This window comes from Chiloscyllium plagiosum, chromosome 1, assembly GCF_004010195.1.
Source record: "Chiloscyllium plagiosum isolate BGI_BamShark_2017 chromosome 1, ASM401019v2, whole genome shotgun sequence".
NCBI lineage: Eukaryota > Metazoa > Chordata > Chondrichthyes > Orectolobiformes > Hemiscylliidae > Chiloscyllium > Chiloscyllium plagiosum.
In genome coordinates, this window is record NC_057710.1 from 119,797,911 (window position 1) to 119,817,463 (window position 19,553).

The 19,553-nt window shown below is 38.7% G+C and overlaps 1 protein-coding gene across 1 annotated transcript; it reads left to right on the forward strand.

The window, feature by feature from the left end:
- The first annotated feature begins 232 nt into the window (after window positions 1-232).
- Window positions 233-18,537, forward strand: ccni (cyclin I). Its single transcript, XM_043695560.1, has 6 exons — window positions 233-389; window positions 12,161-12,295; window positions 13,132-13,206; window positions 13,707-13,847; window positions 15,290-15,520; window positions 16,883-18,537. The coding sequence occupies exons 1-6, from the start codon at window positions 276-278 to the stop codon at window positions 17,333-17,335; spliced, it is 1,149 nt and encodes a 382-aa protein (XP_043551495.1). The 5' UTR covers window positions 233-275; the 3' UTR covers window positions 17,336-18,537.
- Window positions 18,538-19,553: the final 1,016 nt, after the last annotated feature.

Here is a 19,553-nt window from a genome sequence, read left to right on the forward strand (position 1 = left end):
TCAAAATAGATTACTTGTATGCTATCACATTGTTAGTAGCTGCTTGCTGTTTGCATGTTGCCTGCAATTCCTACATTACTGCAATGACTGTCCTTCAAAAGCTTTGGCTATAAAGTATTTTGGGAGTCCTGTTGCCATGAAAGGTGCTGTATATATGTACATTCTGTACAAATCCATTTTATGCCTGTGAGAAAACTCTTTTATATTGATTCAGTTTGTTTTTAATTTGCAGGTAGCTGTATCCATTTGGGAGGTTGGCATATCCAAGGGGTGTCATGAAGTTTTCAGGACCCTTGGAGAGTCAGAGGCTGTCCGTCCTTTTGGAAAATGCAGTCTCTAGGGAAGAACAGATGTGGAAGGTGTACGTGCCAAAATACCTATCCAATCCGGTAACTATTATATTACATGTATAATAGACTATATGAAACATTCAGGAGAGCATGCTTTTTTTAAAAAAAAAAGTATTTTTCTGGCACCATAATTGAGAGAAAATGACTTTGGTGATATGTTTTCTTAAGATTGTAATCAGTTACAGTTACTTATACAAATCCTGCTTGATTATTAGAGAGTTCAGTTTGTGGCAAGATGTTGTTAATCTAATATATACAAAATCTATTTCTATGCTTGTTTGTAGACCAATTTATTTGCGTAGGAGTTTAGGAGACTTTGCTATGAAATATTGCATCTATTAGTGTTTATTTTGATCAGTTTCTTTAATTACTCCATCATAAAACTATTTTGAGAATGTTACAGAACTGAATGGGTGCTTAGTTTGTGAAGTGATTTTGATTGAAGGCATTTTGTGTTTTTAAACTAAATGTTAGCTACCATATAAAATGAAGGTGCCAAGTGGTGAGATAGCATACAGTATATCCAATACTAGATATTAGTAGATGAACATATTAGACTACATAAAGCAGGACTAGGTTTTCAAACTTGCTCCTCAATTTAATAAGATCATGGCTGATATTCTGCTTCAACTTTACCTTCATGCATTTTATCCCTGATTTATTCCTAAAAAACCTTTTGTGTCCAAAAGTCGGTCAATGGCTAAGCATCTATGGTTCTGAGATACAAAATTCCAAGATTCACAGCTTTTGGGATAAAGACATTTCACCATCTCAGTCACAAATGTTTAATTCTTTATTCCAAGGCTGCAACCCTGTTTGTAGATTCTGCATACAGGGAAGTCCTGCCAGCACCAATCCTATCAAACACATTAAGGATTTCACATGTTTCACTTCCATCAATTCACATTCCTCTGAACAGTCAGGAAATTAGATCTAGTCTATTAAATCTCTCCTTGGGACAACTTTCTAATCCCAGGTGTCAGTCACAATGAACTTTATTGCATTTCCTTTCAGGCAGATACAGAATTCCTCATTTCCAGCAAAGGTAAATATTGTGCACAGTTAACCTTAATGGAAGAGGCTGCTCAAATATCCCCATCCTTGATAATTAGGTGCATACATCATAGTGAAAAAACAAGGCTAAAGCATTTGCAACCATATCCAGCCAGGTGCTAAGCAGATATTTCACCTTGATCTCATCCAGAGCTACCCAGTATCATTGATGCTAGTCTTCAGCCAATTCAATTTATCCTGCATGATATCTGTGCTGAAGATACTGAATACTGCAAAAGCTATGGGCCCTGACAGCATTCTGGCAGTAATACTGAAGACTTGTGCTCCAGAGCTTGCTGTTCCCCTTGCCAATCTGTTCCAGCACAAATACAACACTGGCATCTATCTGGCAATGTGCAAAATTTCCCAAGTTTGACCTAGATGAACAGAGCAGGACAAATCCACTCTGGCCCACCACTGTTCCATTAAACCTACCTTTGACCATCAGTAAAGTGCGTTCATGCAGCATTTGCTCAGTATTAACCTTGTTGACACTGAATTTGGGTTCTGCCAGGGCCTCCTGGTTTCTTTTCTCACTGCAATCTTGGGTCAAACACAGACCAAAGCGCTGAACTCCAGAGGTGAGAGTGACTGCCCTTGACTTCAAAGCTGTTTTTGACCAAGTTTGGTATCAAGGAACCCTAGCAAAACTGGCATCGATGGGATTTGGGAAAGAAATCCTTCCACTTTTGTAGTCATACCTAAGCACAAAAACAAATTATTGTTTTTTTTTTGGAGGTCAGTTATCTTTATTCAAGGCATCACTACAGGGTTCCTTAGGGGAGTGCCTTAGGCTCAGCCAGTTTCAGCTGCTTCATCAATCACCTTCCCTCCAGCAAAGGTCAGAAGTGGAGATGTTCACTGACTGCACAATGTTCAACATCATTCACGACTTCTCGGATACTGAAGCAATCAATGTCCAAATGCAACAAGATCTATAATCTGCATATGGTTACAGCAAAGTAGCAAGACACAAACCAAATTGTAAAATCTTATATCGATATCTTAAAAAGGAAGAAGATTAGAATAGATGAATGTGGATTTTTTTTAAGGAGTGGAGACTGGAGAAAATGTAATGAAGTCTCTGGAATTGGTGGACCCATTAAATCCAAGCTGGCATTCAAACACATTACTGAGTGAACTGCATTGTTGATGGTTGTCTTTCACAGGAAATATTAAATCTGCTTGCTCTGGATATTAAAGATTCCATGTTACTCTTTTGATGAACGACAGGGAGTTAATTCCAGTGTCTGACCAATATTTATCTGCCGTGGTGGGATTCGAGTCTAGAATTACCAGTCTTGCAACAGTACTACTCCACCATTACCTTCTCACAATTGACTGAATTTAAAAGTATTGTCATGAACAGAATTTTTGAAAAATATAAGAGCTGCTGCAATTTCAAATGAGTCTTGTAACAAAATTTAAATTCTTTCAGAGTTACCTCTGGACACTCCTGTTGTTTCCACAATCATTAATCTGAACCTTCTTCCCTGTGAGGAAGTATTATGTTTGTTCAATAAATTTAAAGTTCACTTTAAATTGAATGATTACTGAATAGTTAAGCCCTAACTAATTCACGGTACTGTTTATTTGAGCTTTAGGAAATTTGGTGTGATAGGTTTTTAAAATTGCTATACTTTGTGAGAGAGAGAGCACAAATTAAAGTGATTTCATAACACCTTTTTGTTGCTTCAGTCATGCTTCCATGTTACGCCACAAAGTTTGGCCTGCAGAGAGAGTTGCAAATATGGGTGGATGTGCTAGCTGCCAATCAAAGGTTAATATGCAAGGCAAGGATTCATGATGTGGGGGATGACTTTATTAGCATGGACAGGAAGGGCAGAATAGAGACAGCCTCCTATCCTTAAATGTCTTGTCTGTGTCTAGTGGAGTGCCACAAGGATCAGCGCCGGAGCCTCTGCTATTTACAGTATTATGGTATTAGATTAGACATGAATCCAGAGTCATAAAGGACTAACGAGACCTTGCGACTCATCAGGTTGATGCAGCTTATCTATTCTAATCTCACTTTCCAGCACTTAGTCATAACCTTAAATGTCATGACATGGACCCAGGGTGATAATGAAGAAAGAGATCAATCTGAGACTGGTCCAGTTGAGAAAAGAAGCAAGCTAAAGAGTCAGGGCAGGCAGGGACAAAGCCGAGAACAAGGTAGCACTGATAAATTAAACTGCATTTATTTCAGTGCAAAGGGCCTAACAGGGAAGGCATATGAACTCTGGGCATGGTTAGGAATATGAGACTGGGCTGTCATAGCAATTACAGAAACATGGCTCAGGGATGGGCAGGACTGGCAACTTAATGTTCCAGGATACAAATGCTACAGGAAGGATAGAAAGGGAGGCAAGAGAAGAACCGGAGTGGCCTTTTTGATAAGGGATAGCATTACAGCTGTACTGAGGGAAGACATTCCTGGGAATACATCCAGTGAAGTTATTTGGATGAAACTGAGAAATAAGAAAGGGATGTTCATCTTATTGGGATTGTATTATAGACTCCTCTAATAGTCATAGGAAAATTGAGAAACAAATTTGTAAGGCGATCTCAGTTATCTGTAAGAATAATAGGGTGGTTATGGTAGGGGATTTTAACTTTCCAAACATAGACTGGGATTGCCATAGTGTTAAGGGTTTAGATAGAGAGGAATTTGTTAAGCATGTACAAGAAAATTTTCTGATTCAGCATGTACCGATGAGAGAAGGTGCAAAACGTGACCTACTCTTGGGAAATAAGGTGACTGAGGTGTCAGTGAGGAAGTACTTTGGGGCCAGTGACCATAATTCTATTAGTTTTAAAATAGTGATGGAAAAAGATAGACCAGATCTAAAAGTTGAAGTTCTAAATTGGAGAAAGGCCAATTTTGACGGTATTAGGCAAGATCTTTCAAAAGTTGATTGGGTTCAGATGTTCGCAGGTAAAGGGACGGCTGAAAAATGGGAAGCCTTCAGAAATGAGATAACGAGAATCCAGAGAAAGTATATTCCTGTTAGGGTGAAAGGAAAGGCTGAAAGGTCTAGGGAATGCTGGATGACTAAAGAAATTGAGGTTTTGGTTAAGAAAAAGAAGGAAGCATCTGTCAGGCATAGACAGGATAGATTGAGTGAATCCTTAGAGTATAAAGGCATTTGGAGTATACTTAAGAGGGAAATCAGGAGGGCAAAACGGGGACATGAGGTAGCTTTGGCAAATAGTGTTAAGGAGAATCCAAAAGGATTTTACAAATTCATTAAGGACAAAAGGGTAACTAGGGAGAGAATAGGGCCCCTCAAAGATCAGTAAGGCAGTCTTTGTGTGGAGCAGTAGGAGATGGGGGAGATACTAAACGAGTATTTTGCATCAGTGTTTACTGTGGAAAAGGACATGGAAGATATACAATGTAGGGAAATAGATGGTGCTATCTTGAAAAATGTCCACATTACAGAGGAGGAAGTGTCTTGAAACACAAAGGTGGATACATCCCCAGGTCCTCATCAGGTGTACCCTAGAATTCTTTGGGAAGCTAGAGAAGTGATTGCTGGGCCTCTTACTGAGATATTTGTGTCATCGATGGTCACAGATGAGGTGCCGGAAGACTGGAGGTTGGCTAACGTGGTGCTACTATTTAAGAAAGGTGGTAAGGTCAAGCCAGGGAACTATAGACCGGTGAGCCTGACGACGGTGGTGGGTAAGTTGTTGGAGGGAATCCTGAGGGACAGGATGTACATGTATTTGGAAAGGCAGAGACTGATTAGGGACAGTCAACATGGCTTTGTGCATGGGAAATCACGTCTCACAAACTTGTTAAGTTTTCTTGAAGAAGTAACAAAGGATTGATGAGGGCAGAGTGGTAGATGTGATCTATATGGACTTCAGTAAGGCACTTGACAAGGTTCCCCGGGGAGGCTGGTTAGCAAGGAGAACTAGCCATTTGCATACAGAACTGGCTTAAGGTAGAAGGAAGAGGATGGTGGTGCAGGGTTATTTTTCAGACTGGAGACCTGCGCCCAGTGGAGTGCCACAAGTGGGTGCTGGATCCACTACTTTTCATCATTTATATCAATGATTTGGATGTGAGCTTAAGAGGTGTAGTTAGTAAGTTTGCTGATGACACCAAAATTGGAGATGTAGTGGACAGCAGAGAAGGTTACCTTGGTTAACAATGGGATCTTGATCAGATGAGCCACTGGGCTGAAAAGTGGCAGATGGAATTTAATTTAGGTAAATGCGAGGTGCTGCATTTTGGGAAAGCAAATCTTAGGACTTATACATTTAATGGTAAGGTCCTAGGGAGTGTGACTGAACAAAGAGACCTTGGAGTGCAGGTTTATAGCTCCTTGAAAGTGGAGTCACAGGTAGATGGGATAGTGAGGGCGGCGTTTGATATGCTTTCCTTTATTGGTCAGAGTATTGAGCACATGTTGAGGTCATGTTGTGGCTGTACAGGACGGTGGTTAGGCCATTTTGGAATATTGTGTGCAATTCTGGTCTCTTTGTGAAGAAGGATATTATGAAACTTGAAAGGGTTCAGAAAAGATTTACAAGGATGTTGCCAAGGTTGGTGGATTTGAGCTAGGCTAGGGCTGTTTTCCCTGGAGCGTCGGAGGCTGAGGAGTGACCGTATAGAGGTTTATAAAATCATGAGGGACATGGATAGGATAAATAGACAAGCACTCCAAAATTCTTGTGTTACTCTGAGCTTCCTACTGTCCTGCCATCCATTGAGTATTCCCTTGTGTTGGAACAACTTCCAAAATAACTTTTTGGGGGTTAAATTCCATCTACCACTGATCTGCCTATCTGACCAACCTATCTATAATATTTCTGTAACACAGGAATGTCTTCCTCACTATTAACCACTTGGCCAATGTTTGTGTCTCAAACTCAACCATGCAAAAGCCTCTTATTGTTGTCAGAAGAGTTCGTTGGAAACTAGATGTCCCATAGTGAGTAACTGTCTTTCTGATTCCTCAAAGCCTGTTCACCATCTACAAGGCCCAAGTCAAGAGTGTGATGGAATACTCTTCAGTTGCCTGAATGGATGTAGCTCCAACAGCACTTGAGGAGCTCGATGACATCCATAGCAAAGCATTCTATTTGGTTTCTAACCCATCTTCCATCTTCACTCTTTCTTCACATCTGCAAAATTGCATTAGTGTGTAACATCAACGGAAAGCGTTGCAGAAATTCATCAAGGGTCCTTTGACCCTGCATTCCAAACCCAGGATGGCTACTATCTAAAGTCACCTGCAAATTCCCCTCCATGCCGCCCCATGCTGATTTGGAAATATATCCATTGCCTTCAGTGTTGCTGCGTCAAAATCTTGGAGCTCCCTGGCTACACCAATTTGACAGTAACTTGACAGCAACAATACACCAAATGGATTGCAGCAGTTCAAGAAGGCAGCTCACCACCACCTCCTTGAGAACAGTTAAGAGCAGTAGTTAAGAATGAGCAACAAATGCTGGTTTAGCCAGTGGCACCCACAGCATCTCAAAAACTAAATAAAAAGTAGTACTTTGGTTAGATCCAAAGTCTGATCTATCTAATACCTCTATTTCTGAAGTTAACATTTGAAAGGATAAGAGATGAGAGTGTGGTGCTGGAAAAGCACAGGAGGTCAGGCTGCATCTGAGAAGCAGGAAAATTGATGTTTCAGGCAAAAGCTCTTCTTCAGCAATGAGGCTGGGAGCCTCTGGGTTGGAAAGAGAAATGGGAGGGAGGGTTGGGGCTAGGGAGAAGGTAGCTGAGGGTGCAATAGGTGGATGGAGGTGGGGGTAAAGGTGGAGAGGAGGGTGAAGCGGATAGGTGGGAAGGAAGATTGACAGGTAGGACAGGTCATGAGGGTGGTGCTGAGCTGGAAGGTTGGAACTGGGGTAAGGTGAGGGGAGAGGAAATGAGTAAACTGGTGAAATCCACATTGATGCCCTGGGGTTGGAGGTGGAAGATGAGGCATTCTTCCTCCAGGTGTCTGGTGGAAAGGGAGTGGCGATGGAGGAGGCCCAGGAACTGCATGTCCTCGGCAGAGTGAGAGGGGGAGTTGAAATGTTTGGCCACGGGGCAGTGGGCTTGGTTGATTGGTGTGGGTGTCCTGGAGGTGTCCTCTGAAGCGGTCTGTGAGTAGGCGTCTCGTCTTCCCAATGTAGAGGAGACCGCATCGGGAGCAACGGATACAGTAAATGACGTGTGGAAGTGCAGGTGAAACTTTGGATGTGGAAGGCTCCTTTGGGGTCATGGATGGAGGTGAGGGGGGAAATGTGGGCTCAGGTTTTGTAATTCCTGTGGCGGCAGGGGAAGGTGCCGGGAGGGAAGGGTGAGTTTGGGGTGGGGGGGGAGCGGAATGGACCTGATGAGGGACTTTACAGAAGATGGATGGGGTGGGGAGAGAAATATATCTCTGGTGGTGGGGTCCATTTGTAATGGCGGAAGATGATGCGATGTGTATGGAGGTTGGTGGGGTGGAAGGTTTTTTTTCGCCTATTTGAAGGGATAAATCATTTCTTGAGTTGACCCCAAGGGCAGTGTCTTGTCAGATGATCTTTTAAAATGAAACTCCTCTCAAATAGTAATAATGTAAATTCATAATAGATTCTTTTCTGCTGCATTCTGGACCTGTGATTCAATCTTTTAAATTTGATTTTGATTTCACATTAGATCACATTCCTAAGCAGTAGTAGGCATTGAATATAATACTTCCAGCTGAACTGGTTGGTTTTAAACAGGTAAGCAGATATATTCCAAAAGGCATGTTTTGGGATTTTGAATTATTGACATGAAAAGATCATAGAAAAAAAACTGATTTAATAGTTTAGTTTTCATTCTGATGTTGATAGTAAGGATGCCTTGCCCTTTGAAAGAATAGTTCAGTGGATCATGACACTGTGACATATCCAAAATGCCCTTTATAGTGTGAGCTAAAAGGAAGTGATAGATTACTAACAATCCAAATGTTTTTGTTTAACAGATCAATAGAGATGCATTATATACATAAAAATTGAAGTGTTAAAGTGATTGTTTGCAGCAATGCTAAAAACGTATTTTTGATTGTCACAAAGCTGGAGAGGCTTTAGAGTATCAGTGACAGAATTGATTTGATGCTTCAGGGCTGCAAGGATTGGTGCTGGGTCCACTGCTTTTTGACATTTGTATAATTAATCGAGCTGTGAATATAGAAGATATGGTAAGTAAGTTTGCAAATGACACCAAAATAGTTTGTGTAGTGGGCAGTGAAGGCTATCTTTGAGTACAACGGGACTTTGATCAGATGGGCCATTGACCAAGAAGTGGCAGATGTAGTTTAAATTAGATAAATGTGAAGTGTTGCGTTTTAGTAAGACAAACTGGAGCAAGACTTATACAGTCAATGGTAGGGCCCTGGGGAGTGTTGCCAAACAAATAGACCTTGGGGCGCAGTTGCATAGTTACTTGAAAATGGAGTTGCAGGTAGTAGGGTCGTGAAGAAGGCATTTGGCATGTTTGCTTTCATTGGTCAGAACACCGAATATTGGAGTTGGGATATCATGTTACAGCTATACAGGACATTGGTGAGGCCATTTTTAGAATACTGTTCATTTCTGGTCTCCTTCCTATTGGAATGATGTTATGAAACTTGGAAAGGTTCAGAAAGGATTTACAAGGATGTTACTGGGTTTGAGCTGTAGGGAGAAGCTGAATAGGCTGGGGCTGTTTTCCCTGGAGTATCAGAGACCGAGGGGTGACCTTAGGTTTATAAAATCATGAGCATGGAAAGGGTGAGTATCCAAGGGCTTTTTTCCAGGATAGGGAAGTCCAAAGGTTTAAGGTGAGAGGGGGAAGATTTAAAAGGCGTCTGAGAAGCAAATGTTTCATGCAGAGAGTGGTGCGTGCATGGGACAAGCTGCCAGAGAAAGTGGTGGAGGCTGGTAAAGAATCTGGACGAGCACATCAAGAGGAATGGTTTGGGGGATATGGGCCAAAATTGGGCAAATGGGACTAGACCAGTTTAGAATATCTGGTCGGCATGGACGAGTTGGACCGACGGGTCTGTTTCCATGCTGGATAACTCCATGGCTGTCTGATTCCCAGCATTGTTTCCTATCCTCTTTACTTTAAACTCCCAGAGCTGTTCTTGGCTTCTGTTTTGAACTTGCACTAAAGTCTGGGCACATGTTGCTCCAGACTGCTAATCCTGAGACTTCAACTGCAATGTGCTTTAACCAGATTCAATCTCTAGATAGGGCCTGGACAGTATAGGTGTGTTTTTTGCTTAATATTGTACACATTTTCTGTTTTGCAATGTATTTTGGTTTGAAAATCATTTCACCTTGAACTGCTCAATGTTGCACATGTATGGTACAGTCTTTCAGTGTATGACATTGGCCATCTTTTGGGAAAAGCTAATGAAACTTAATCCTGGCTTTAACTTTTATTCTTATAGGAACCGATGATACACTGAAAGTTATAATTTTCAAGAGCAAAACCACAAACTACTAATGTGCAGAGCCACAGGAATAATTGCTTAAGGCTCAATTTTTTGTGAAGTATATACAGCAAATTTTGTTTTTAACCATATGAACTAGCACACTCAATAAAGTGGCAAAAATTATATCTTGCACATACCATGAAGTTTACAGTGTTATTCTGGCCAAATATTTTAGTCTTAAAAATTTATTTCTCAATGTACATAGTCAATCGAATGTCTACACAAAATATCAAGTTGATTCAATTTCTCCTCAAGTACTGCAAACTACCATAATGTCAGAGTAGTCAGTAGAGGGTGCGAGTGAAAAGGCTGTCTGGCGGTAAATTTTATTTAATGCAAAACTACATTATTGTTTGTGATATATTCTGTAAATAAAGTTTAACAGCAATGTGTATACCTGCTACACTACATTTCTATTACTTAATGTTGTTTTTACATTGACTGTGTGGACCTCTTGATCAACTAGCACACTCCTGGTCCCATAGGTACCAGTTAATAAAATGTTTGCTGTATTATCTTGGATGAAGGGACTACTGTATTATAGCTGAATTTGCTGGTGATTCAAAGGTCAGTCACAACGCAAATCAAAGAGGGATGCATCGATTCTGTAAAGAGATATTGATAGGTTAAGTGAGTGAGTGGAAATTTGGTAGATACAATATAATGTTTACTGCAAGGGCAATTAAATTTAAAGGTAGAAAAGTCTTAAAATAATTAGTTTTATGACCAGGTGAGGAGAGACAAAATAATTTTCCTCTTTCTCTACTCCATTTGATTGTAGTAGTCACTTTGAATTTTGAAAGGATGTATTTGCTTTGCAGTGCAGAATGTAAGAATTAAACCAGATAGATATTCTTGAGTTAAACACACAAGGAATTTTTTTTTTATTGCTAAAAGCCAATTCAAGTAAAAATGTACACGTACTTCCTAATTCCTACGAATAGACGTACACCCAAAAATACAATAGGTAATACATATTTCTGTGCAATGGGATGTTATCTTGAACAAGTCAGTTCTAGTTTAGAAAGCTAAAATCTGTCAAGCTGCAATGATTGCATCCAAATTAAGTTTTACTGAAGCCCGAGTAACTGGTAGTTACCCTTCCCTTGAAATCATTGTTGTTGGTTTGAGATCCTTCCGACTTCTGTTTGCAGCAAGGACACTATTCTGGCTGGTTTCCAAGTCATAAACAAGATTTGCAGCTTTTGAGAGGAGTCTCTGTGAAGGTATCTCAGATAGGCAATCTGTTTGGTAAAAACATTATTTATGTATGCAAAGATCTTGGTCACGTGATTTATGTCAGTTAGTGTGATTGAACCAGATAGTAGTGAAGGATTCTTAAAGGAATCAGTTAACCATGATCTTTTGCTTGTGGCTTTTAACCATTGTCATTATTTTTATTAATGTCTCAGTTAACTGCTAAAAGATCAGACCTGCATATTGATGTTCGAAAAGAGTTGTCCAATGATGTCCTTTCCTTTAGAGTTTATGTAAACATTTGCAGCTCCATGGAATGGAGTGAGTGTTTGGGATACAGACTAGTTACTTCAAGTCAGTGTCCTTGTCTCGTTAAATAAGGTTTCTCACACATATGACCATCTAATATTAATACTTGATGTATTATATCTCTGTAACACCACAAGATATTGCACATGGAGTACTGTCCACTGGTTTTTGTCTCCTTATATAAGAGATTATGGTTGTCTTGGAAGAAGTTCAGAGAAGGTTCTCTAGGCTGATTTCTGGGAGAAAGAGGTTGTATTATGAGGAATGTTTTAACAGGTTGTGCCTATACTCATTGGAGTCTTTTTTAAAATGTAAGGTTATCTTTTTGAAACATATCATTTTAAAAGGCTTTGATAGGGTAAATGTTGAAAGAATGTTTTGCCTCCTGTGGACAATTGTTAACAATGGGACATGGCTTTAAAATAAGAGGTCTCATTTCAGGTTTTTAAAAAAAATTGTTCATGGATGGGCAGAACTTATTGCCCATCCCTAGTTGCCCTTGAAAGTGGTGGTGAGCTGCTGCCTTACCTGCTGCAGCCCATCCATGTGCTGTAGGTAGACCCACAATGCCTTTAGGAAGAATTTCTTCAGTGAGGATGTTGGTATTTGAAATTCTGTGTTTCAGAGAACAGTGAAGACTGGCTCATTAAATATATAAGCTGGGTAGATATGTTTTTAAATGACAAAGTGAAACAATATGGGAGGCAGGCAGCAAAGTGAAGTTAAGCAATCATTTCAGCCTATTAAATGCAGCATTTATATGGAAATCCCCTTCACTGTTTTCTGCAGGATACAGATGTCTCTCCAGCACAGCGGGATGAGGTCATTCAATGGCTGGCTGACTTGAACAGAAAATTCCATTTTTATCCAGAAACACTTTCCCTTGCCATCACTATTTTGGACAGGTTTTTAGCTCTGGTAAAGGTAAGGAACTTGTGTTACATCCTATTTAACCTGATTTATACCTGAACGAAGACAACTCTAGCCTTTTTACACACTCCTTCAGTTTCTTTCTATAAGGAGTGTGGCTTTTTTTTTTCAAATACTTGCATACAAGTTTTTGCTCCTGTAAACTAAAATGCTTACTGACCAAAAGGTTGGGCTAGACTGAAAAATTGTTTGGTCAAAGCCAATAGTAGACTAAATGGCTGCCATCATTTCATTAATCTATATTAGTTCTTTGCTTTTTCTAGTCTTTCTATTTATCATATAACTGTATTTCAAATCATGGGATTAAAAGCAAATCTATGAAGATTGTGTAGTTTAGATATCCTTTTTTTTAAACATTCAACTGTGATGATTGGGGCCAACTGTGAATTTCAAATATCCCCAAGACTTGCTGTATTTTATTTTTGTACTAGTTTCTACTTGATTTGCTGGCTTTGACTGAGAACTATAAAATTCACACAAATTACTTATGTGGATATTTTTGCATATACAAGTGAAAACCATTGCAATGCCATGAGACTGGATTTGTCTGAATTTCCAAGTGAACCAAATTTACAACTAATTGACATGAAAATGATTTATTTAAAGCAAAAGGAATCAAACTAACCAATGATGAATTACTGCAAATATTGACAGTCAAAATTGAAACTAAAACATGCACAAAATATAGCATGTCTTTTTGGTTTTGAAAAATTACAAAATGCAATTTGCTATTTTTAAGCACCAATATAGGATCGGTACACAGTTTGATATTTTATAATTAAGTATTTAAATATGCACGGTTTAATTTTGTACTTTTCCTGATTTTCAAGGCCCGTCCAAAGTATCTGTGGTGTATAGCTATCAGTTGTTTCTTCCTGGCAGCTAAAACCAATGAAGAAGATGAGGTTGGTTGACTTTTTTCAAATTAACAAAATTTATTTAATTTTTTTCTCTTTCCTGAAACTGCTGAGATAATCACTTTCTGTCCTAGCAGACATACTAGACTTCTATAACGTCAAAGCTAAAAGTTATTAACTGTTTGTGAAGTAACATCTTTATTTCAGGATCACACGCTAGAGTGCTTGTTTTAATTATGGTTACCTTAACTCATGGTAGTAAATGCTACACTGCTGTGTATTAAATATCAATTATTTATACTTTCAGCTAAACCAAAAACCTGTAGCATTATGACCCTACAAATATGGAATTGTTCTTCATTGGGTCTTTTCAGATGTGCCTCGGGATGTGTATTTTAAAAACCCTTACATGCTTCAGATTAAGCAGTGATTTGAGTTTCTACTGCTTCCAGGCAGCTGAAAGTAACCAATGTATTTACACTTATGCATTCTGATTGGATGCATATCTGATATTCATAAAGTAATTCTCTTGTATTTCTCTGCTGCAGATCATTCCATCTCTAAAGGACATGGTAAAGACTAGCAACTGTGGTTGTTCATCTGCAGATATTCTTAGAATGGAGAGGATTGTACTGGATAAATTGAACTGGGATTTGCACACAGCAACACCGTTGGATTTTCTTCATATTGTAAGCATGGTTTGAAAAGTTTGATTTAATTACTCCAATGATTGCATGCATGTTCATAAAATACTTTGAAGCTGTTTAGGTCCAGTAATTTATCCACAACACCAAAGGTGGTTTGGGAAATGATTTATGCAATGTTATTTATATCAGACATGCAATGTTTGTGTACATGTCTGTTGTCTTGTCTCCTCCTGAGAAACAATAATTCTAGAACTTTGAATTTAATCAAAATGAATCTACTTCTTGCTGCTGCTTAGTGTAACATGATATAATTTTGACTCTCTGTCTACTTTGTATATTTTTTAATGTTTCTTGGAAAATTGATGTGTTGACAATAGATGATGAAGTCAGACATAATCCAAATAATATACCATTTTGCAGCACTGCACTAATTGCAGGCGACAACCTTCCTCCCTGCAAATGTGGAGTTCAAAACTACTGTCTGAGGGTTGGGGGAAAGAAGTTAGCATTGAGACAATACCTTGGTTACTGCATCTAACTACAGACTCAGAAATGGCTCACCATTGTACTGTAAAGGACAGCTACAATAGTGATTTGTTCAAATTCCACCCATCTTGCCCTCCATGTGTGGAAACTGGCTTGGTTTCTTTGATCATTTCCTGGATATACAACACAAAACCAAACCAGTTAACCCAGCTAGTCTGTTGCCAGTGTTTATGCTCCACTTGAGCGTATCATTGTAATCCTCTATGGCCTTGCTTCATCTTCTCTTGTCTTATGTTTTTAAAAAGAAATCTGTACCATTTGCTTAGCCACATCTTTTGGTAATTATTACCATATTTATGATCATATCTGTGGGAGAGATTGTGTGAAATATTTGATGCTCCTTAGTCCTGCAAGTTTCAACTCCATGCTAATGCTGGTGGTGAGGATTCCCTTTGTATCCTATTTCTGTAATAACGAGTTAATAGTAGGATTTAAGCACTGCATTATGATGTTCAATTTTGTGTTATGCTGTAACCCTTGGAATTTCATTGTGGGGGTACCTTAATTCCTCTTAGCTGTCAGGCTTCAGTACTGCTTCACAGTGCAAATCCACAGGCAAAGGAATTAACTGACTTTACCCTCCATATTCATACATGTGTTTACAAATGTTTGTGGTGCTTTATTTCCTTTGGACATTCTTATAGATGGGCATTTGGTTCTGATAACAGTAGACCTTGTAAAATGGGTGGCTAAACTTTTCAGACCCTGAAGAGCCCAGTTTCAATCATTATAGAGTTAGCTGATTTCTTGTGCCTCACACATGAGATTAGCTAACATCAGCATCATGGAGTAAAGGTAACATTGTCTCTAACTTGAGGTGGAGCTATATACATACTGGAAACCAGTGCATCCTCATGATGTTTTTTCATGGATGAATACTCTAGCAATGTTTTCTTTGTCATTATGGTTGAAATAACTTAACGTTAATGTTTGTTCAGTTTCATGCGATGATGCTAACCAGCCGTCCCCAGTTACTCAGCGACCTGCCTAAGATGACCCCATCCCAACATATTGCACTCCTTATTAGGCAGCTACAGCACTGTGTGGCTTGTCACCAGCTTCTACAGTTCAAGGGCTCTACACTTGCACTGGCTATCATCAGTCTCAAGCTGGAAACATCCATTCCTGATTGGCTAGCTGTCACTATTGATCTGCTGAAAAAGGCACAGGTATGAGCAACTTACATTTATCTGGGTTAGGTGCTTGTGTTTTTATATAAAAAAAACATTTGGCATGTATTATAAAGATCTGCAGCACAGAAAAAAGCCTGTTAGCCCATTGTGTCTGTGCTAGTCAAGATCAATCAGCAAATTGTTCCAATGTTTATGTGTAATGGTCATAGTAATCAGATAGAACTTAGGTTTTGCTTCAGGAACTGGAGTTGGTCCACATTTGCACCTACCTGTCTAGTCCAAGGGGGCAAGAACATGGCAATCAGGAACAAAAATGAAAGCAGTATATTTTATTTCACAGGAGACTAGGAATTATTTGCATTCAGAGAGGCCTAGATACCTTATACATCAAACAGTTAACTTGCAAATGCAACATGCAGTTAAGACGACAGTATTAGCTAGCTTTTGTTAGAGAAGAGTGGCAATATAGGAGTAAAGAACTCTTACTAGAATTATTAAGGGCCACACCTGAAGCAGTTTGTACAGTTTTCATGGTGTCACTGAAAGAAAGGCATGCTTCTAGAGTGCAGTGAAGATTCATTAGGCTGTTTCCTGTGATTAGAGGATTGTCCTATGAGAAGGGGTTGAGTAGAAAATACCTGGAGTTGAAAATGAGAAGTAATGTAATTGAAACCAGTTTTTGAAGTGACCTGACAGGGAAGACATTTTCTCAGTGTCTACACTAACAGGGGAATCTAAAACAATTGTGATCACAATCTCTGAATAAGGGGTTTGCTATTTAGTTTAGAACTGAGGAGAAATTTGTTCACTCATAGGTCAAGAATTCAGCATGCTAGAGTGTGGTGGATCATCAGTTGTGAATGTATTACAGACTGTTTGTTGGACCTTTGGCTATCAAGGGGCATAGGGATAGTGTGGGAAGGAGGACGTGAAATAGAAGATCTTATTGAATAACCAAGCAGGTTTAAATGCCTAAATGGCGTACTCTTACCCTAAGTTCTTATCACTTGTGGCAAAAAAAATGGAATTACAAAACTACTGTGATTACAGCAAGGTCATAAAGTAGCTCAGAACACTTTAATTGCAGTAGCACCAGGATAATTAGTGTCCTACTGAACAATTTCGAAAAATTTCTCCTGAAACTAGACCCACTATATCGGGCTATTTAATGTAGTTGATGTTAAGAATTTTAAGCTATGTTAACTACTGCATTGTGACAGATATTTAGACTGCCAGGAAATGGAACTCGCTTTTTTGTAAAGGAGCAAATACAATATTTAAGCTTTCAACATCTCACATTATTGTCAGTATATTACATGACAGTATTTAATACATCATTTATGGGCATCCAGTTTCTGTCATTGAAATGTTTCATAAAGTATTCTGTTAATTTTTCAGCTTGATAGCTTACAACTAATTCGTTGTCGAGAGCTTGTGGCTGGACACCTATCCACATTTCATGCTTTCCTACCATCCAATATGGTGTACATCTACAACCCCTGTAAACAAACCATGGTGCTGTGTGGTAGGGGAGCATTTAGCTTATCCTCCTCCCCTACCACAGAGCCAGAGTTTGTTGTCAAGGATGCCACCAAGAGAATTAGCAGTACAGCAGCACCCTACCGACGCCTACCTGATTCCTATAGCTGCAAGCAGGCCTCAGCAAAACGCAAAGTAGAGGAGATGGAAGTGGATGACTTCTATGATGGAATAAAGCGTTTGTACAATGAGGAGTGCAGTCAAGAAATTGTGGGGGTGGATACTGTATCCCCTAGCTGTAGCACAGATCTACAGATTAAAGATGGTAGTATCTCTCCTTGTCCTCCACTTCAGCCAGTTACAGTCATTTAACTGGCCAAAGTAGCTGAAGTTCAGGGCTTGAGCTGCATCACAAGACAACAGTGTTGAAGGGCATACCTTACCAGGCTGAAATGAAGTGAGCCAAACATTTTCATGCTGCTAATTTTAGTCTAATCATTTATTCAAGCACTCAAAAAAAATAAAAAGAATATACTAAAAATATTAAAAGACCCAAAAACTGGAACAAAAAAAATGTTGTAGCAATTCTAACGTTTTCTCTTGTTGTCAGTATAATTGCATCTATTTCTAAATCTTGACTTTTTTTGTGCCGTCTGTTCTTTGTTCTAAATCTACAATTCACTGTGACATATTCATTTGACAGCCTAGTTGTTGCTTACCATCCAATTTCGTCCTGTAGTTTTGTGCTTATATACATTGATGTGCACGTTGTTTTACACACACTGATTTTTGAGGAGGATTTTTGGAGGGGTGTTTTTTTTGTAACTCTTCAGCATGTGTGATGGTAAAAAATTGTCAAGTAAACAAACTTTCTTGGGTAGCTAAGCTGTTGTGCAAACTGCCTGAAAACTAAAATTATGGGGAGGTTTTGGTTATAAACAAAATTTAAACATTGCTACAAAGTCCTCTAAATTTGTTTTATAATGGAAACAGTGAACAGCACTTTTGAGTTTTATTTCCTTTAGTTTGGAAGAGATGCTGTTCTTTTGGGTCTGAAACAAATGTCATTTAATTTTTTTAAACATGGCTGATTTTGTGAATTCTGAACATGGTTTTGTAAATTAATGTTAAAATCAGTTAACTAAAGTACCACAATTTAGATGATGTCTATTTATTTGTCCTTTTAATTGCATTGTGCCATTTTTGGGAAACCATTAACTTGCCATAAATGTACATCAATTTACTTTACATGGACCTGAGTTTTGAAATTTTATACAAAACAAACTTCAGTTCACATCACAGTGGGTTTTATTACCAGGAATTCACATAAGATAAAAATAATTCTAAATGGGCAGTTACTTGAAATTAAACCTATTTTACCTTTCCTATGCTTTACCCTAAATGTGGAGGGGAAAGAACTAATTGTTATTTTTACCCCTACTAGTTTCTTAAATTATCTCTGACTTTGGGCACAGTGCTCTCTCTACAGTCTGAAAAAGGTACTGCAGTCTTTGAAAAAGTGCAATTGTACTGCTGAAGTGCTTCTGGCAGCAATAAAGTTGTCCTTGATTCAACATTGTTTCTTTCTGTATGATTTATTTTCTTAAAAGTTGTTGCGCAATTGCTAACTCTGTTTCTTAAAGAATAATCAGCAAAGTAGCATTTGTAGTGAGTGCGTGCTTCCTTTCTGCCTAATCAATAGCCTTCCCTTTCTCCTTTCTTTCCCCCCCGATGATGGTAAGATATCTTACCAAATTAAATGTTTCAAAGCTGTACATGTCCATATTAATATCACACTAAGAAATTGTAGGCAAATTTGATAATAGAACAAACTTAAGTTCTGTATCTGAATGCACAAAACATTTTATGCCTAAGCAAGGAAGTTAAAAACAAAGGCAAACCATATTGCAGATTTGTATGGCAGACTAGAAGACCTTAGAAACCTTTAAAGATCAGCAAAGTGTTAGTAAAAAAAAATCCATAAAATGTGTGAGGGCAAATTCAGAAATAAAATGGAGGCAAAATATAAAAAGAGTAGCTAAAGTGAATGTTGGTCCCTTAAGGATGAGACTGTGGAGTTAACATTGGAGTCTCTAAATCAATGTTTTGCTTCATTTTTCACAGTGGTGGACACTAATACTATTCCAATAGTAGCAGGTACAGCAGAGATTATTGAAAGGAAGGAACTTAGAACAATCATCAAGGAAGAAAAAGTACTGAGCAAATATTGGAATTGAAGGCAGACAACTCACTGATGGCCTACATCCTAGAGTCTTGAAATGGCAGCAGAGACACTGGTTATAATATTCCAAAATTCCCTGGATGTGGGAAAGGTTCCAATGGATTGGAAAATGGTAATACCTTAAAAAGAAAGGGAGGCATAAACTAGGAAACTACAGACCTGGTTAAGATGTTGGGAAATTGATAGAACATTTGGAAAGTCAAAATACAATTCATCAGAGGCAGCAGGGTTTTACGAAGGGTAAGTAGTATTTAATTAATATGCTAGAGTTCATATAAGATGTAACAAGCAATATAGATAATGCAGACATAATATCTGGAGATTCATTGGTAAGGTGCTACACAAAAG

Excerpts from the sequence above, each read along its gene's own strand:
- ccni (XM_043695560.1), top strand. The coding sequence starts at position 276 with ATGAAGTTTTCAGGACCCTTGGAGAGTCAGAGGCTGTCCGTCCTTTTG. Across the intron at positions 390-12,160 it reads CAAAATACCTATCCAATCCG|GATACAGATGTCTCTCCAGC; the intron begins GTAACTATTATA and ends TGTTTTCTGCAG. Across the intron at positions 13,207-13,706 it reads AAACCAATGAAGAAGATGAG|ATCATTCCATCTCTAAAGGA; the intron begins GTTGGTTGACTT and ends TCTCTGCTGCAG.